The sequence below is a fragment of the Nanorana parkeri genome, unplaced genomic scaffold (genome assembly GCF_000935625.1).
Source record: "Nanorana parkeri isolate BGI_ZX_2015 unplaced genomic scaffold, ASM93562v1 scaffold1062, whole genome shotgun sequence".
NCBI lineage: Eukaryota > Metazoa > Chordata > Amphibia > Anura > Dicroglossidae > Nanorana > Nanorana parkeri.
In genome coordinates this window covers 408338-427571 of record NW_017307330.1, presented here as the reverse complement: position 1 = coordinate 427571, position 19234 = coordinate 408338, and the positions used below count along the sequence as shown (strand labels likewise).

General features: G+C 42.7%; 1 protein-coding gene across 1 annotated transcript in view; it reads right to left on the bottom strand.

Moving 5' to 3' along the window:
* Window positions 1-19234, bottom strand: part of AKAP13 (A-kinase anchoring protein 13) — a 234237-nt gene that overhangs the window by 132265 nt on the left and 82738 nt on the right. Inside the window, exon 5 of the mRNA XM_018567558.1 lies at window positions 4619-4909. Within this exon, the coding sequence (XP_018423060.1) occupies window positions 4619-4909 (291 nt within the window). The remainder of the gene's footprint in view (window positions 1-4618; window positions 4910-19234) is intronic.

Genomic DNA, 19234 nt, shown 5'->3' with positions numbered 1-19234 from the left:
TTGTCCAAGTACTCAGATACATTTTTGTTTGTTGTCATGTGACAGCTTTTCTAAAACTATACAGACCAATGATTTCAGGACAGTGGTGGAACGCCAGAGCTAGGTCCCAGCTGCAACCGCTGCAACCTTGGTAGTTGTCGTGAAAATGCCAAGTATCGGCAATGGTATCTGAACATCCCTAACTGATAGTAATACTAGTATCGCTGCAGGGCATTTTCACGAGTATTTGTACTTGTGAAAATGCCCTGATACTAAGCGCCGGTACCGCTTTAAATGTTTACACAGGTTCAACTGCCTGAGGTACCGCACTTCCTGGGAACCTCAGGTAGCCTTGTGGGGACCACTTGGCAGCCGTCTTTGACAGCGCCCAGTCCAGCCACACATCTCATCTTCCCCACTGCCCGCAGAGACAGGCACAGCCCTGGTCAGACCCACGGGCAGCCCTGGCGAGCAACACGGAGTATGTAGCTTTTTTCTTACCCCATGAAAGTATGTATTACAGTGGCCACAGCCAGATAACTGGTCACCATAACCAGCCTCACTCAACAAAGGGTTACAATACGTTGCAGCAGTCTAAAACTGTACAAGATCTGGCTTCCTCGATAAACACATTCCCTCAACTGCGTCACCTATTCGAGTTCTCAGGGCTCATTATGCAACAACAAAACCTGTTGGCGTGATCACTGGAGTTAACAAGTGTTTAACCTGTCAGTCAACAAAAACACCTGCTTACATGCAGCATGTTCAAGACTGAAGAATGACTCTGAGACAGCGAGAGATTCCTGAGATTGTGTCAAGCATTAGCAGAGAGTATTCACACCATATCCTATTGAAGATAAATGGGAAAAAGAGGACAACTAAAGAGCGGTTAACAGTAATGATGTGCTGGGGCTTGGCAGGAGCCCAGTTGCCCAAGTCTGTGCAAAATGGTCACTGCCACAACCCCCTCCCAGCTCAATCAGTTGTGGCTAAGGTATTCCCTGCTACACATCGCAAAAGGACGGGGAATGCTCCTGCCACAACCGTTCGGGCTGATAAGGGGGTGCATCAGTGAATGTTTTGCGTGGGCTTAGACAAACTGCAGGGCACCCACATCCCGCATGTCCTTACAAGTTGCAAGAGAATTTCCACCCACATACCAGTTTATTTGTGATGCTTTCTTATCAGTTACGTAGTCATCACAAGTGAGCTCTAATGCAGCCTCTCCTAACAAGGGTTCCCTGGTACTCTAGGGGTTCTCCAGAAGTTGCTAGCAGTTCTGCCTCTCAGATAAGTTCCCACTGCAATCTTTTTACATATTTGTAAGACATGCACGGGTGTCTCATTTGCAACCTGCTAGGCAAAGGAAACACCTGTAAACAGGACGGGCCACTGTACACGGCCTGAAAAAAATAAATTACGTGGGGCAGTGTAGGAAAAAAAAAAAGAAGAGGGGAAAAAAAAAAGGAAAAGTACATGTGGTGAGTAAAAAATAAATTTAAAAAAACGACTGTTTAATATCACTTTAACACTGACCATCACAATGTAGTGATGGTCAGTGAGCTGTAGATATTGTTTTTATTATCAGAGGTTCACTGAGCCTGGAAAATTATTTCAAGGGTACTTCAGTGTTAAAAAGATTGAGAAAGGCTGCTTTATGACTAAACTCAATGAGGAATTTTTAATTGCTAAGCAGCAACCAATTAACTTTTTGTAGACAAATGTTACATAATTAAATTGGATAACTGCAAATAAAGTGTCCACATGGCTGCTGTTAATAGCTGCTTCCCACAATACAGTATCTTCTCACTCCCTAAAGTATACCTAAAGCAAAAATGTAATATTTTGCAGTTTATTAATCCTTAAATGTGGCGGTTACATTACTTTTCCTTCTTCACCTGGTGATCTGGCCAGTATGTCTGTTATTGTTCAACTTCCTTTAACAGACCAAGCTGTCCAGCAAAGCGGAAGTTAGAGGTTTGAAACAAACCATTTAATACTGACAGTGGAGCTTACAATAGTCAGCTTTTATTCAGTTATGAAAAAAACTTTGTTAAAAAAACGGGAAAAAAAAAAAAAAAAACAGTTGCTGTAACTGCCTTAATCCTGGTGTAATCTGTACCAGATACTGGTACCTGCGGGTCTCAGAATATTAGGATTCGAGCCGCTGAGCTCCTCCGTGGAACGCAGCGACCTACGGCGCCTCTTCCTCACACAGGTCGCCGCCTGCGTTCTACGCTGGAACGCAGCGGCTCCGTGGCGCGTCATGCGGCTACTCTGCTTTTCACTTACGCGGTCGCGATAAGAGAGGGGTTGGGAGGATTGCACGGCGTTCTACTATTCTGGAGTGTGCGCCCTGCAACTCCCGAACCCCACTGAAGAACTTAACTGTAGCTTGGAGCCTGAGACCCGAGTCAGCTGGACTGCCCGCCTATGCCACCCCTGGATCATTGTACCCTGCATTAGCCATATGTTAAGAGACTGTAAACACTACTGTGTAATTCACCTGCTGGATCTAGGGAGTGCAGTCCCTATTACTCTTAGTTGCATTATTGATAAGCCTCATCCTGCGGTGGCTCAGATGAAGTTATTAGGAATTATACTGTTTGATCTGCCTGTTGGTTATATTAACGTTGCTCATACTTACCTGTACAATACCTTGTATGCTACGTATAACTTCATCTCTCGCCACGTGCACTGCCCTACCAAGGTATCCGCTACCCCGTTGTCTATAGGACTACCATCCCCATCGGCTCCCCCTATGAGCGGGTTCTGGACTTCTTCAACTAATTATTCCTAGCGTACCTACAATGTATGCTTCACCTCCCGAAGGGTATGAAGTAATACCCTTCTGGCTAGTACATCTGTTACGCATTATCCATTAGACTCCATCTTAGGCAAATTATGTCAGAATTCCTAACTCTCCGTTTCTACAGGTGCCCATACACCTTACAATTATCTGCAGATTTTCTGTGGTCAGATGGAAAAAGTGCAACAGATTGGCCCAGGTGGAGATTACTCCATCCACACAGTTAAGTGTAGATGGAGGAATCTGTTGGAACCTGTTCTGACCACAGAAAATCTGCAGATAATTGTAAGGTGTATGGCCAGCTTAAGATTGAAGGTGACGCCTGGAATTTAGTACTGATTGCCCTATTTACATCCATCTGTGGTACTCACCTTGAGAAACATACTCCGCAGCTGTGGTCCATCTGCGCAGTCCCATGGGGCGTTACACAGTACCAGTAACTTATCTCCACTAAAGACGTCCACAAAAACATCACAGCTCACATAGCACAAGATTCAATTTATGACCCTGAGAACACTGCAGTTATTTGTAAGCAATGTGACTTAGAGCAATGGTATGTGGGAATGGACACGCTTGATTAAAATCACATTGTAACACGTGGTAGGTATGTGATGACAAAATTCTTGCGTTCCTATAATCTATGAACTAGTTACCTGCACAATGATCAGGGGACCACAAAGTAAAAACATAAATAATATGGTTTGTTTTTTTACAACTATACCATAGTATCTTTTTAAAATGTATACATTAGATCTGATATTCTGAACTCAGTTCAAACTTTGTGGAATAAAATAGTGTGCATGGCCACCAGTCAATGCCCTGGTGGAGGGGTGCAATAGACCTCTGGTCTCTTAAAAGAAATCTGTGCCAAGAAAAAACATGGAGGCTGTTCTTGCTGACCCCCATGTAAAGTACTAGTTGCTGTAATGCGGATTCTCTGACTTCAACACATTCCGAGATGGGCTTTAAAGATTTTAAAAGCATGATTTCTCTATCCCCTTACACAGGCCAATAATAAAGGAGTCAAAGAAGCCCTCAAATGCGAATGATTGATGCATCAGGAGTAGTGGTTGGCCTGGGCATGGTGTGAACCCAGCTCACCCGAGTGAGCCTAAACCTGCTCAAAACTATGACCGCCAAACTCGCCTCCTGGCCCAATCAGTTGCAATAGTCATATTTCCCACTCCACAGTTATTTGCAGATTTTCTATGGTCAGATGGAAAAAGTGCAACAGATTCCTCCCATCTACGCTAAACTGTGTGGATGGAGGAATCTCCCTGGGGGCCAAGCTTCAGCATCTGGCTAGTCCGCCCCGCTGGCTCTCAATATACCTGAACAATCTGATTGGATGCAGACATTGTTCAGGTATATTGAGAGCCAGCGGGGCGGACTAGCCAGATGCTGAAGCTTGGCCCCCAGGGAGATTCCTCCATCCACACAGTTTAGCGTAGATGGGAGGAATCTGTTGCACTTTTTCCATCTGACCATAGAAAATCTGCAGATAATCTATAGGTGTATGTCCAGCTTTAGGTGCATTGAGTTTGCACCTTGGCCCAGGCTCATCATTAATCAGGTGCAGTGGGAACACTCCTAGCTTGGAATACCTATGTGAGTGGAAAAGCTGGAACTATAGCAGCAGATCTTACTTCTGTAGTCCCCAAGATGTGTCATCTTACCTCATTCTACACTTGCATAATCACTATTATCAGAAGGCTGACCCTTTAAGAAGTACTGCAAGTCCTAATTTTAAGCACACAAAAGAAAAATGCACTGCCATGAACATCATGCTGGTGTTTGATCAATATTCCAATTCGAATAGAGATTCCGTACCTGGTAAAGGAGTTTCTCCAAGGACATTCCATCCACTGGGCAACTTTAGATGTTTGAAAGCCAATGTGATCTTCTTATCCAAAATGGTCACATCCCCAGGACGCGGCTGTGCACTGATCAGGAACCTAGCAAAATTCAGGGCCTGCTGGTTGGTGGCATTGGCTGCTAGAAACTGAGCAGAATCGTACGCTTCATCGTGGATGAATTCAAAGCTCTCCTCTCCCAACACAACCACCGAGCCTTTCTTGGACACGCACAGTGAGACAGTTACAATCTCACAACAGCCGTGGGCTGAAAGAGAAAAGATTCATGAAATAACATTTAATGAGGATTCAATCTGAATGGTATAAAATCAAGCAATCTTCCAATTCTCATTAAACTGGCAGATGTTTCCCATTCAGTAAACATTCACCGTTCTCTTCACCTACCATATATAGAAAAAGCCTGTGGTTGCAAAATGTATGCAGAGGACTGCATGAATCAGAGCATTGGCTCATTCCTCATCAAAGGGCAGGTTCAGCATTTGTATCTGAAAGAGCCATCTCAGATGTGCTGTCTCTAACAAAACATAGTGCTTTGAGAATCCTTTGTCATGTATTAAATATTTATTTTGTAACACAGATTATGCACAGAGCAAAAAAACAAAAAAACAGATATCAGTACAAACCTAAAAATAATCAACAAAACTGTTCCATAACCATTAAGTGTGAAGAACATTATCTTCCTTCTTCTGACAGGAGGTTTAGAATTCAAATTCAGTCCATTAAATGCTTCAGCAGCATTCTAAATCCCATCTGACGAATGGCGATAACCTGAACTTAGAGCTGTGTCTGTGTACAGCCATAACACAACACTTGCACATTCACCGCCATGCACACATTCGTACAGTGCTTGTTCTCTAGAAGATCATGGCCAAGTTCAGCAGGATGTAGTCAGCATAATTCTGCACCTAGTGTTTGCTTAAAGTGTCAGCCCTGCCAAAACTTTTTATTTGGAATTTATTTACATGTCAAACCAAATTTTTTCTAGTTTTGGATCAAGTGGAGAAGGAATAGGAGCCCTGTCTGGTCTCCAACAACAAAGATGACTGCTTTTTTTTTTTTTTCTCCTTTTCTTTTTGTAGAGTAGGGGAAGGCTAAAACCCCTCTCAGCTTTTTATTGCGTTTAGTATTATATGATAATAGGATGTAATATAGTCCTGTCAGAATGAATTCATACATAAACAATTTCACTCAATCTTATATAGTGTCCTTTTGCAAAAAAAAGTCCACAAATGGTGATAATCAAATAAATCATGGTACATTCCTTATAATCACTTGCTTTAAGATAAGTCAGTTGGTAAAACAATTATTGCATATGAAGTCCACTGTGACTTCTGTGCTTTACTCCACCATCAAATAATTCCCGGTGATCCACCTCCTTGTGCGCAACCACTAGCACACTCACCAGATACTCCAGACCACCGAAATAGTCTATAAACGCTCTGTACACTTCCCTGGCGACCAATGTCTCCCTCTCCACCAAATCACCGACAGCTGAAACACTCTGCACAGGGTCTCCCTCAGATCTCTCTCATTTTCTCAGGAATAGAAAACCAGAATCGCACATAGTGTAAAACTCCCAGATGATAATTTATTCACAAAAAATCACAACACTTTACATTTTAAATATTCAGCTCTGTAAAATCACATACTCAGCTGGTGACGCTTCTTTGGGGTCCTTATGTGACATTAGGAGTCTGAAAGACCCCTGATGTCCCCAGAAAAAGGTCCTGTCACATCATATTACATAGGGGGCTTTTTACATAGGGGGCTTTTTAGCGATAGCATTGAAGTTAAGTGTAAAAAAAATGAAAATGGAACATATAAAAATGCAAAAAAAGTTTTTAAAGTTTAAAAACTCCAAGTGTAAAATCCAAGTGTCCAAGTGTAAAATGTGGTGTTCATCAAATTAAGTTACACGTGAACCACTGTCATAAAGCTGCCGAAAAAAAGAAAAAGAGAAATTGCATACAAATTCTTATTGTTTAGCGATGAACAGTGGAAAAACCTACAATTTTTCTGTTTCTGCTTAAATTTAAATCTCTATCCAAAAGCAGAATACATTTAAGAGCTGTCCTTGGTGGTGTGCTTAATTGTTACAGCCATAATCAGAGAACATTTAGTTTTCCTTTATGTTTTGTTAATCCAGACACAGAGCTTTGACATAAATATCTTTTAAATAGTTAACAGATGTATGCCTAAGCACTCTTTTAAAGGGACTGATTGGCAATTATGTGCTCACAATGTATTTTTTAGAATTCTACATGGCAGTGTTCATGCAGCTTCTGCTTTTAATATGGACGTCTTGTGTAGCGCGTTGCTGGCTGTAGAGTTCTGCCAATGCTACTCTAATTGGATTAAAGATTAAATTGTGTTGAGACATAATGACATTGCATAGTGTCATCTATCTGTGAAAATAATCAGGGGAACTCCACGGCTTGCTCTGCACACTGCAGGGCCAGGAGATTAGTGTAGCTTTCATGAAACTGCAAAATGTTCTTTGTGTTTTTCTTGTCTTTTCAAAAATCATGTACACTTCATGTGTTCAAAGCATACATATGAAGCCTGCATCGTTCTGAAATGGATGAAATACAGCAATGATAACATGACAGCAAGGAAACAAAAATCACAGAACAACCTGTTTCCACGAGTTATACTTCATCAAGACAAACATCACTCACATACACAATTCTATATATTTTAATTTATGATTTAAAAGCAAACTGAAATTATTTAAAGTCCTTTTATTTTAAACCAACATTCCAAGCAGCATTGCAAATATAAGCTCTTGCCACTGCCGTTTGTTTGTCTGTGCCTTCAAAGCTTCTATCACAGGCTCAGCACAGTGTAAACATTGCTATATTTATGTTCAGCTTGTCTGCAGCTTGCACTTTAACCGCAGACAATGAGTGAAAACAAGGAAGGCTCAACATACCCATTTGATTCAATCATTTAACTGCCAGGAGTAAAATATTGTTTGTTTGCTACACTGTACTGATGCAATCAGTGAAGATCACAAAACAGGCCAGAAGCAAGCAGCTCTTGTATAAGTTTAGCTATAGTGTAGACCCTGTATGTCTCCAGACCTGAACAAGGACGGTATAAGGGATGGCCCTGGGTGTGCGTTCTGCTTACCACAATTGGTTAAAGTTATATATAAAGAGGGTACAGACAAGGTTTAGCTAAAATCAAACAGAAATTGTTTTCCAATAGCAGTTTGTGATCTCAAATGACTTCTTATGTGCACTGCAGCATACTAAAGTATTGTATTAAGGTGGTGTTCTCTATTTGAGGGGGTTAAAGTGTTTATTTGAATGGAGCAAATAGAAAGACGTATATGCCATTCTTGTTTTTCCAAATTTTACATACAAACACAACGCTACTACACAACTCAATTTCTTAAGCAGTGTCATAATATCATGTAGGGAACATCCCAATATTCCTGTGCCTCAGTCTACGTAAACCAGCTTGGTTTTGTGAATTAGCTAGCTGTGGTCATACTGGATTTTAATTTCTTAACTTTGAGGAAAACTAATAAAAAACCTGGGACATGGACATTTTGGGATGGTTAGGGGAGACAATACAAAAACTACACATCGACAGCAGACAAGAACATTTAATCCCTATCATTAGCTAAGCAAATAGGTAATAGTATGGATAATAAGTCTAGGTTCAGTTACATTATAGGTCTATATCCAAAACAGCTAAATAAGTGTATTAAAGATGAGAATTTGAAATATTGCTTTAGAAGCAAGATGCTCTGCAATGTTCTCTCCTTCTCCCACTTCTCTTTAATTCACAGTGTGGCCAGGTGACACCAAAAGAAGGTGACATGGACATATATGGGGTGAAAATGAATGTCAAATTCAGAGCAATCTTAAGCTGGCCAAACACAGGATGAACATTCTTCAATAATTCAGGCATTGTATGTGTCTAAAATGTTTCTAAGACATGGAATTCTCTGGAACAGATCTAGATTCATGGTAACAGCACATCAGTCAAAAGTTGTAAGCCACTAAAATTCAGAAAACTACACTTCTAATCAATACCTAGTATAGTGCTTCTGCAACCAAACATCCAGCACAATGCTCGACAGGCTTGGCCAACTTTCGTATGTCGAAGGAATATGACATAAGGCCGGGACAATAACTGACCTCCGAGTGCTCGACATTGAGAACGTACAAGGCCTGCTTTTGCAAGAAGCAGATCTGGCCACAGAAGACATACTCTAGCCAGATTTCACTCCATTTCAGACTTACTGCACCTAAACTCACACATTTTTGTTTTTTAAAATGTAAATGTATCTTAACCAATTTAACATGATGATCTGGGTGCATAGGTAGAAAGTTGACATGACAGATGTTTTTGTCCAAAGAAAGCAACGTGTGACTAAATACAGTAGCAGCCATTGCTTTGTTTTATATGACCGGATTTAGATTTATAAAATGTCCTTTCTACTGCCTACAATGTATGAAACGAGTGTGATTAGAGTTCACACAAAGGAGCTGGACATACAATGGTTTGTCAATCTTTTACACCAACATTATACCACCGTATTGCCCAATAATGCAAAGCTTGTCCTGCTTTCTGAAGTTTATCTGATGACAACCTCTCTGAGGTCATATGAGGTTCTTCGGTCGCCTGCTCTACACCTGAACTGCTTTCATTTATATCCTATTTTAGATAATGTTGTACCGCTAAACTGACAAATGCAATTTGAGAAAATACATGAGCATTAAACTCCATATTAATCATGAGATCTCTAAATCCAGGGACCACTTCTACATCCTCAAACAGGGAATTGTCTCCTCTACAATGACTGGCTGACTGGTGGCCTGCGTGTCCTCAAATGACTTGCTGCCAGGTCTTGCCACAACCATTATTTTCGATTTGGTTAAGTGATAAATTTGGAGCACACACTGTAACCCCCCGATATTCTTTGCAAAGAGTTTTTCCAGCATGTCGGAGAATGTAATTACAATTGCTTTCAATGACCAAGGCATTCATTAAAATGGCAGGTCAGTACCTATATATGGATAAACATGAGACATTGCTCTTGCTTTAACTGAGCCATATAAGACCAGCATCGGAGACATCTGAACGCTGACCAAATTACTACTTTCTAAAAAAAAAAACCTTCCAGTGAAAGGCCATATGGGGACTGATTAAAGCAAACAAAGTGGCAAATTCATGCATAGTTTGAGACAATTGTGCTGTTGTGTAAAGGTTCAAGAAAAAAAAAAAAACACTCAAGATAAAAATATTAAACTATACTATACAACTTGTAAAAACAAATCTCTGACTAAAAAGCATTTACTCCTTTTTCTCAACAAAGAAGGAAAGTGATGCTTCACTTTAGGATTGCTGCAATATGGTGTCAGTTAAGATTGGGAGGAACAAAATGCTGATTTAAGCTGGTGTGAGCAGATTACTCACTAACTACCTCTTCTCTACTGATCAATGACCTCCCTAAAGTTTCCTACACCTTACAATTTGTTTGTACAATATATACTGTATAGGCCCAATTCACAAAAAACTTTATTTTAACCATGACTTTCATTTTTAAATCTCATTGGACTCTACAGGAAACAAATTTTTTTGGGAAATAAGGATCCTGGTATGCTCGCTTTGTAAATTGAACCTTATATACTGCAAAGATATACCCTTGGGATATTTTCTAATTCATTTTTTATCACCTAACTTTATTACTATATCAAGGGGCCAAAAAGCCCCCGATGTGATAGAATAGTGCAGGTTCTCACACACTATACACCATCAGCTTCTTTCCCAGCGATAGCAGCCAGGGTTTCACAGAACTGAATCCGGGAGTGCTCAGAGCTGAAGCGTTTCTGTGTTCATACTTTACAGGGAAGATCAGGAAATGGATGTTTGCTGATTTTCTGCTGCTCTCTATTCTGTCATCTGCCATGATGGTCCAAGGCCCCCAGTAGGGACAGATAAGCCTGGGACACATGGTGAGGGAGGGGCCTTTACAACCACCCAAATCACATTACTACATAGCTGGCTGCCTGCAGAAAAAATGAATTCTTGCAGTGCCACAGACTTAACAGTTACATTGGTTGACCGTGAAAGGGTTAACATAGAATGAAACCTTTTTTTGCATACATCTACTGCTGGCAGTAGACATATGCAAATACATAAAAAAAAAGTTAACAAACAGGTTATTACTTACCTCTGTCTCCGTCGCTCACTCCTGTTCGAAGATCTGCGGCAGTGAAGGATCATGAGCAGTTGAGATCTTCGGCCAGAAGGAGAGACACAAGGTAAGTCAATGCATGCAGCTCGGCAGAGTGCAGTGCACAGACTCCGTGGGACAGGAAGACACAGCAGTCAGACCTGGATCAGAGACCAGCACCAACGCTCGAGGGACTCCTGGAAAGAAGATGATGATCGGATCAAGAGGCATCATTTAAGGTAAGTCCTTAAAGCAGCATTGGGGGGTGGGGGGGGGGGGGGGGTGACTTTAATGTCACTTTAAGTATCCCCTGTATGCATCTATTGGACAGATCTGCTATTTTGTCATCATGGTTTATTTTTACATTTTTTATAATTACGGTGATATGATCCACGCATTCTGCTGTGCTGACAATTTTCACATAGCAACAGACAAAACATAAACCCTTCCCAGTAAGCACAATGAATACAACAACATTTCAGATAATATTTTCCCAAACATACAGGAAAAAAAAAAAAAAAAAGATTCAGGTTATAAAACCTCTGAATAGCAGTCATGTCATTTATGTATTTTGAAGGTCTGCTCAATGTAGCATTACACAGGAACGGAGAACTGCTTAGTCACACAGGCATCAACTGTAATTAACGCACAATCTGTTTTTCTTTCTGCTTAAACACATTTTAGAACACATTCTACGTCTAATTCTTTTTGGCATAGTGGGAGAAAACAGAAGCACAAACACAACGGGGTCATGTGCTGTGAAGTATGCACAAATGGACCACTATGCAAGCTTGTGTTTTAGCAACAGTGGAATGTTTATTTCACATGTCGGAGAAGAGCAGATGTCTACAAATCCACACGTAAATCATAGGTGTGAAATATGCACAGTCCGTGACATTCTAGACGAGAACTGACCAAGGGTCCAGGCCTAATAAGTGCAGAGTGCTGTCCTAAATCCTAGATAACCACAGTGGTGACATGAACCACAAAGCTGGCATATTTAAGCATCACAATCCTGGAAAGACCCAAGCAACACAGATTATTTAGTAGCTGACATTTTATTTCATGGCTATCCAAACTGTGATCATAGATAAAAAGAATGTGCAAATAACATGGCTGGGGAAATAGATGCCTAAAAAAACATTACGTTTAAGAAAGCTGCAGGCAATATGAATGAATATATCAGGCAAGACATTGAGAAACATTAAAGGGTTGCTTCCCCTTTCTGTAGATTTACCAAAACGTCCATCATGCTTTCCATCATGCCCAGCACATTGCAAAGCACTGTTCAGATGTGAAAAAGCTGCCCCTTTCCCACTGCATATCTGTAGGTCCTGCATGGCCTGTTAGGGGTAGGACAACTCTGGCCCTCCTGCTGCTTTGGAACACAAATCCCAATGGGCATTGCAAGAATAACAGCCACAGGTATGAAGGGATTTGCAGTTTCACCACAGCTGGAGGGCCGGGGCCTGCCTAGGCCTGTTCTAGGTGATTGACCCCCCTCTGCCCTGGCAAAATGTCAGGACAAATGCACCCGGCTTGAGCAAACTGCAGCTATGGACAGTGTGCGCTCTCTCCCTCTAACTCAGTCACTACCCCTAGATCAGGGGTCAGCAACCTTAAACACTCAAAGAGCCATTTGGACCCTTTTTCCACAGAAATGAAAAACACAGGGAGCCACAAAACCCCTTTGAAATCTAAAATGAAGATAGCACTGCATATATTGTTTTTTACCTTTATGCTATGTATATCATGTATATGTGGGCTTAGTAATGCACTGGACTCTGGGCTGGCCTGAGACTCCACAGAGCCCATCTAAGAGTGACCCTGCAGAGCACACTATAGATCCTGCACAGCCCATCTGAGACTCTCGATGGTGGACTCTGCAGGGCCTGAGGTGAGTTGGTCGCCGGGGTCCCTTCCCCTGTACCTCCTCCCAACTCCTCTTACCTACTGCTGCTGGGGCCTGGCTTCCTCCACCCCTCCCCCGTCACCTCTGCCATGCCGCCCCTGGTACAGCTGATACTCATGTAAGAGATCCCCCAGGCTACCCCCCTGATGACTGTGTTCTATCAAAGTTTGTGACTACGGTACAATGCGTGACCGGTGACGTGGTCACTCATATCAGTGTAATCCCGCCCAGTTTTTTGGCAGTGGAATGCTTGACCGCCAACAGGTCAAGATTCCAACTCTTTCTCAGCTGTTCCAGTGCAGATCAGCAACCGCAAATCGTATGTGCAGGAGAACTGATCTGCCCTGGCTGGAACAGCTGTTCGGTTCTGAAATGTCACTTCTATCCGACCTGTGAGTGCGATCTCACATTCCACCCCACTCACAAAGTCGGATAGCAGTGCACTGCTGCATATTTCACCAGAGGGAATGCCCAGGATCGGACCTCACTGGGCAGCGCCCCCCCCACCACACAGCCTCAGGCCCCGGCGGTAGTTCCGCCCCTGGACAGGGAGCCCCAGCATAGGGATGAAAGAGCCACTGACCCCTGCCTAGAAAGCACAATGCGCATGGGCACAATTTGAACAAGCCAGGAGTGGCCACTGGGGACACACTTCTAAAGTTTGGCACATCGTGACTCATCTTCCACTTCAGGCAGGAATGGGGTGGCTCCAGCTGGGTGACCACGACTACTTCAGGGATACTCACTGTTAGAAAAGTAGAACAAAGCGCCTGTGTCCTTTGTCAGATCACCAGAACAAGTAACAAAGAGCAATGGTTTGCAAGAATAATACTAAGGGTTATAGTTCTATAATAGTCATTTATTTATTTTACACTGAAGTAACCTGACTGCATGAGCTCCAACTTACTGTGTACATCCCAGACGTAAAAGACATGGATCTACAGCAGCAAAATCAGAAATGCGTTACACACTGGAGCATAGCTCCTCCTACAGATCAGACCATGTAGTGAGGAGGAAAAGAAAATGATCATGTGACAAAAAAATTATTCCAAAATTATGACATGCAGTGTTATATGAATAAATTGCTTTCTGTTATTATGCACAGCTAATACACTGCCCGGCCAAAATAAGTCACTCCAATATTTAGTTGGGCCGCCTTCAGCCGATTATGGAATGCATTCGCCGTGGCATTGTTTCGATAAGCTGATGCAATGTCACAACATTTCCATTCAGAGTTGCATAAAATTTTTCACCAAGATCTTGTATTGACAATGGGAGCCAGAGCACTGTGTAAAGTCTTCTCCAGCACATCCCAAAGATCTTCAACGGGGTTCAGGTCTAGACTATGTTGTGGCCGACCCATGTGTGAAAAGGATGGCTCTTCCACAATTCGAGCCCAATGATTCCTGGCATCGTCATCTTGGAGAATGCCCACGCCATCAGGGAAGAAAAAATCCACTTGATGGAAAATCCGATCACTCAGTCGATTCAGGTAGGCAGATGACTACAGTTTTTGGGACATAACGTTGCTGAACCTAGACCTTTTATCCAAAGGAACGCTCTTAACTATTTGCTTAGCTAAATTCAGGTGGTTACTTTGGCCAGGTAGTGTACGTCTAAAAGGGGGTGTAGGGGCTTACTGACACTTTAAGGGAGGGTCGTGCACACATAACCACAGAAAAAGCTCACCAGTGAGTCGAAAAAGTCAGCATGAGTTTTCAACCCACTTATGCTAACCAACAACAGGGTGGAAAACGTCTTTAAAGTGTAAATTATTTTTGTTTAGAATAAAAAATTTAAATCCTCACTAGGTAAAACAAAACTAAAAAAATAAATAAAGCTTTTAGCAAACCTCATTGCAGACTTTTCTGCTGAAAAGGGCACATGCACTCCGGTCACATCTGACATCCTGAGTAGAAGGGCCTACCGTCTATAATCACATGATCAGACGCAATTGTTGTGACAAAAACCAGTGGCACCCATTCTTGTACCTCATTCCTTTGAAATAAACACAAATGCTTGCCTATACAAGTAGTGTTACAACTCCCTTTGCTTTATATGACTAGTACAAGTTTTACTAAACATTCAAGTTAGACAAAAATATGATTCTGATGCAGCATAGCATTAATAACCAAATGCATTAGACATAGGGGACATGCACTGGGAGAAGTGTCCTAGTCCAACTTTTCTTAAAAACAAGCCTCCAATCACACTTGCATCTGCATTTTCATGCTTTTTTATATTGTCTTTTTCCTGAATTTTAATGCATTGTTGTTTTGGCTACTGAAGGTGAAATAAAGTATAGATTGCTAGGGGTGGAGGCTTGTTGTTATGCACAAAAACACATTTTATATATGTTTTTAAGTGTAACCATTAAACTCTTTAGGGCTAACAAAGTTGCATATAGCACCAAAAGAAGTACCTGCACCATTTTCCAAGTGACATGGAAAAACATTGGATAGGTGTAGACAGGCCCCATAAAAAAACAAGAAGATTCCTTGGGTCTTGTATTGTCATGTGACGGACAAATCGCTTCAAATTGCCCAAGTGTGAATGGTGACTGTTAATCCAAAACTTTGATTATAAAGAATGGAGTACTTTATGTCACTTGTGCTGGTTAACATTTGCTGCACATACACTGTAAACCCAAATATACCTACAAGTGGATAAACATTGCATGGGGAAACTGGTAGAGGAAGTGTGCAACCCATTTGTCACTGAGAATGTGAATAGGAACTAAATAAGATTTTCCAACTAACTAAAACCCATCTAATGAGAGAAAAGTCATTCATTTATGAGTTTTAATAAACATGAAGGGATCATCAGAAGACAAGTACGCACTTTTCACTTTCCCCGGGCTTCTAATCTTTTTTTTTTTTAAATGATGCGTTTATTAGCATATAGTCAAACAAACATTTGGGTACATATCATTGGCAGATCAGTACATCATAAACATTACTGCGCCTGCAGGCGAACAAAGCCATGCAGAACACACGGTAACATACAAGAATACAATAATACAATTCAGGGTCATAGTAACTGATGGATAAATGGACTACCTTAAGCTGCGGTTGGCAAGCATGGGCAACTCTCGTATTATATCACCTGTACCCCGAAGGGCAAGGTCTGTGGGTTTGCACCCCCATGGAATACCCATGACCACCAACCGTTCTCCGGCTCACATCATGTATACTGTCTTATAAGGGGTCCTTTGACACAACCAATTCCCCAATGACCCTGTATTCAAGATCCTGGGTCGTACCAATAACATAAGATATACTTAAACTTTTGAATTCAATTCGTAACTGTGCATTGCGTGGGATGTACCCACCCCTCTCACTCTGGGGTCATGTCAGAGCCGTGTTGGTTGCTACGTACACCTTTCATGGGAGAGATTGGGTGGGCTCCCACTTTGTGGCGGAACCTTCCATGCCGTATGAGTCCCATGATAGTAAAGAGAAGCTATAAAGGGACAGGAGGGGAAGAAAGGAGCGCAGGGATACAAAGGCATGGTGACCGGTTGTGGGGTGGCAGATCTCCTCATGCCCAGGCCCCTGGCAGTTTCAAATCCAATCTCAACATTTCGCTGACGGAGTAGAGGGTTGTGCATGCATCACCGCGTGGAACTCAGGAGTGGATGCAAAGTGGGTTCACGGTCTCCAAGTGGCATGGAATCGTTCCTCCTGGTTACGGATGGATGCAGTCAGATCCTCCATACAGTAGATCTCGCCCACGATAAAGAACCATAGTCTCATCGAGGGAAGTGTGGTGTTCCTCCACTTTCGGACCCGACCGCTCTCTAACCCTGGAGGGAAGTCAGGATTCCCAAGCACAGGTATCATGGGCGATGGGTGGGGGGAGAGGTCGGACCTACCGAGGGATGACCTCGCCACCCTCAGCGTAGGAGCGATAAGTGGGTGCATGGATACTTCTGTAGGTATCGGGGACGAGAGCCACGCCAGCCCTGAGAGTGGTGCTCGGTATTCCGACATCTCCATCCCCACCCATTGTTTCTGTTCTGTGTGACTGCTCCAATCCAGCACCCTGGCAAGGTGTGATGCCTCATAATAGCGTTTAATGTCCGGGAGGCCCACTCCTCCCCTGTCCTTGGGGAGGATCAGGATGCGGTACGCCACCCTAGGACGTTGCCGTGCCCAAACAAAGGACACGAGCATGCGTCTCAATTGAGAGAAGAACGCAGGTGGTAAGTGGATCGGAACCGCCTGGAGGACGTACAAAATCCGGGGGAGCACAGTCATTTTTAAGGATGCACAACGACCAAACCAGGTCAGTGTCAGCTCTTGCCAATTAGAGAGGTCTTGTTTAATCGCATGAAGCAACGGCACATAGTTCTCCGCATAAAGCTGACCCGGGTCCGCACTTATGCGTACCCCCAGGTGGTTTAAACATGACTGTGTCCAGCGAAATTGGAATGAGGCTCTCACCTTGACCATCTCTGCAGGGGGTACAGTTATGTTGAGAGCCTCCGATTTGGCTTGATTGACCAGGAAATTGGAGATGTCTCCATATGTATCAAACGCCCTCAGGAGAGGGGGCAGTGAGGCCATTGGACGGGAGATGAAGACGAACAAATCATCCGCATATGCTGCCAATTTATGCGTACCAGAAGGTCCCCGTAATCCCTCAATAGAGTCTTCCGCCCTGATAGCGCTGAGAAGCGGCTCCAATGTAAGGGCAAATATTATCGGAGACAAAGGGCACCCCTGCCGGGTGCTTCAGTAAGGCGAAAAAAGTACACTAGAACGAAATCTCAGGTCTCTATAACTTAAGTAAGTAAACAATAAGGTAAACAACGGAGTCATGCCGAATGAGGCCGGGACGGCCAGAAAGAGAGAAAGTGAAGAAAATAAGAACCAATAAAAATAAATATACTCCATTAGTGTGGGAAACATAAACACTTCACATGCTATTTTCTGGGTATCAAGTATTCCCCCAGCATTTGGATAGGTAGAGGCCCGGGTGACCCGCCTGGGATAGGTGACTTCCATATCTTCCACCCAACATCCTGCATATGGGACTAGGAGTCCCCAGGCAGCTCATTACATCCCAGACCGGTGTCGGAGCTCGAGGCCGATCCAAACGAGGCAGGAGCAACCCCCCCACCCATAAACAAAGAACAAGGGGGATACGAATCGAACCAGGTATAATGCAAGTAACATTGTTAACATTCGGTAGACCCTCAAGGACACGAGTCCCGACTCTAGTATGGTCCGAAACATAAACCGGTCAAGCCGACAGTTTCCAAACATGCCCCACAACCCACCTCCACTATCCCACCATACTGACGGAGTGTTTAATCGTCCACAGTATACCCCTGGAGGGTCTGTACTCAATGCGTGTGGAAACACACTACACCCCAGGGAGTTCGCGGGTACGTTAGCTCCACAGTCCAGACTGAGGACCCCTAAGAAACATTGTGGGGTTAGGGATGAAGAACGGGGACCTCTACTCACAGCTCCCTGGAATCTCTGCTCCTGGTCGGGGTGCCCCTGAGATAAGAGCGTTGTCTGGGCCTCGATTGCCTGGCCGGCCGTGGGGTGGACGGGCCTGGTGGTGGGCGATCCGTGGAGAAGCTTCTAATCTTTTAAAGATTTATTATGAGTGTGAATAATTTCTGTAATTAAAGAGGCAGTTAATGTTTATTTCACAGCTTGGCAGCAAAATAAATAAAAATATAAGCACCAAGTTCAGCTTCCTGCTGGGTCACATAAATTCTTTATCACAAACACAATCTGGTCAACATCTGTCAGAGTTCGGGGACTTGTGGCTTTCCCATGTGTGCTGCGCAGATAATGCAGAGACGCAATGGCTCAAAGTGGAAAACACCTGTAACAAATTATTCGCCTGAACAGTGATGTCCATTCCTTTAATACAAACATAAAGTACCCATTTACTACAGTATTTCAAGGACCAGGTGCATATTCTTGCCAGGAAATGTTTAACGTTTGCCTTGCCTATGCTCAAGCTACACTTTAACCTACATTCTGAACGTGGTTATTAATACTGGATACAAATTATGTTTATGTCAAACATTAATGTTTACTGAAAACCTATTCAAATAAGACATATAAAGCAAAGACAGCTGTATCACTACTTGTATTGGCAAGCCATTGTGTTTATTTCATAGAATGAGGTACATTATTAGTAAGAATGGGCGCCACTGGCAATTAACACAATAATTTGTCATTTCAACAAATGGTATGGCATCACATTATGCTTTATATGAAGAAGGCAGAAAACTGGAGCCATCCCAGTCTCGGGCATACTATACAACGAACCATTGACCTTGCACTTCATCCGGCTTATAATTCTCATGTATAATACAAATTTGCAGTGATATAACAATGAATGCCATTATCAATGTATTCAATATACACTGATCACATGTTTGGACTGAAAGAATGTTGCTACAATGCTACCAATTTCTGGTGATTTAAACTATTTAA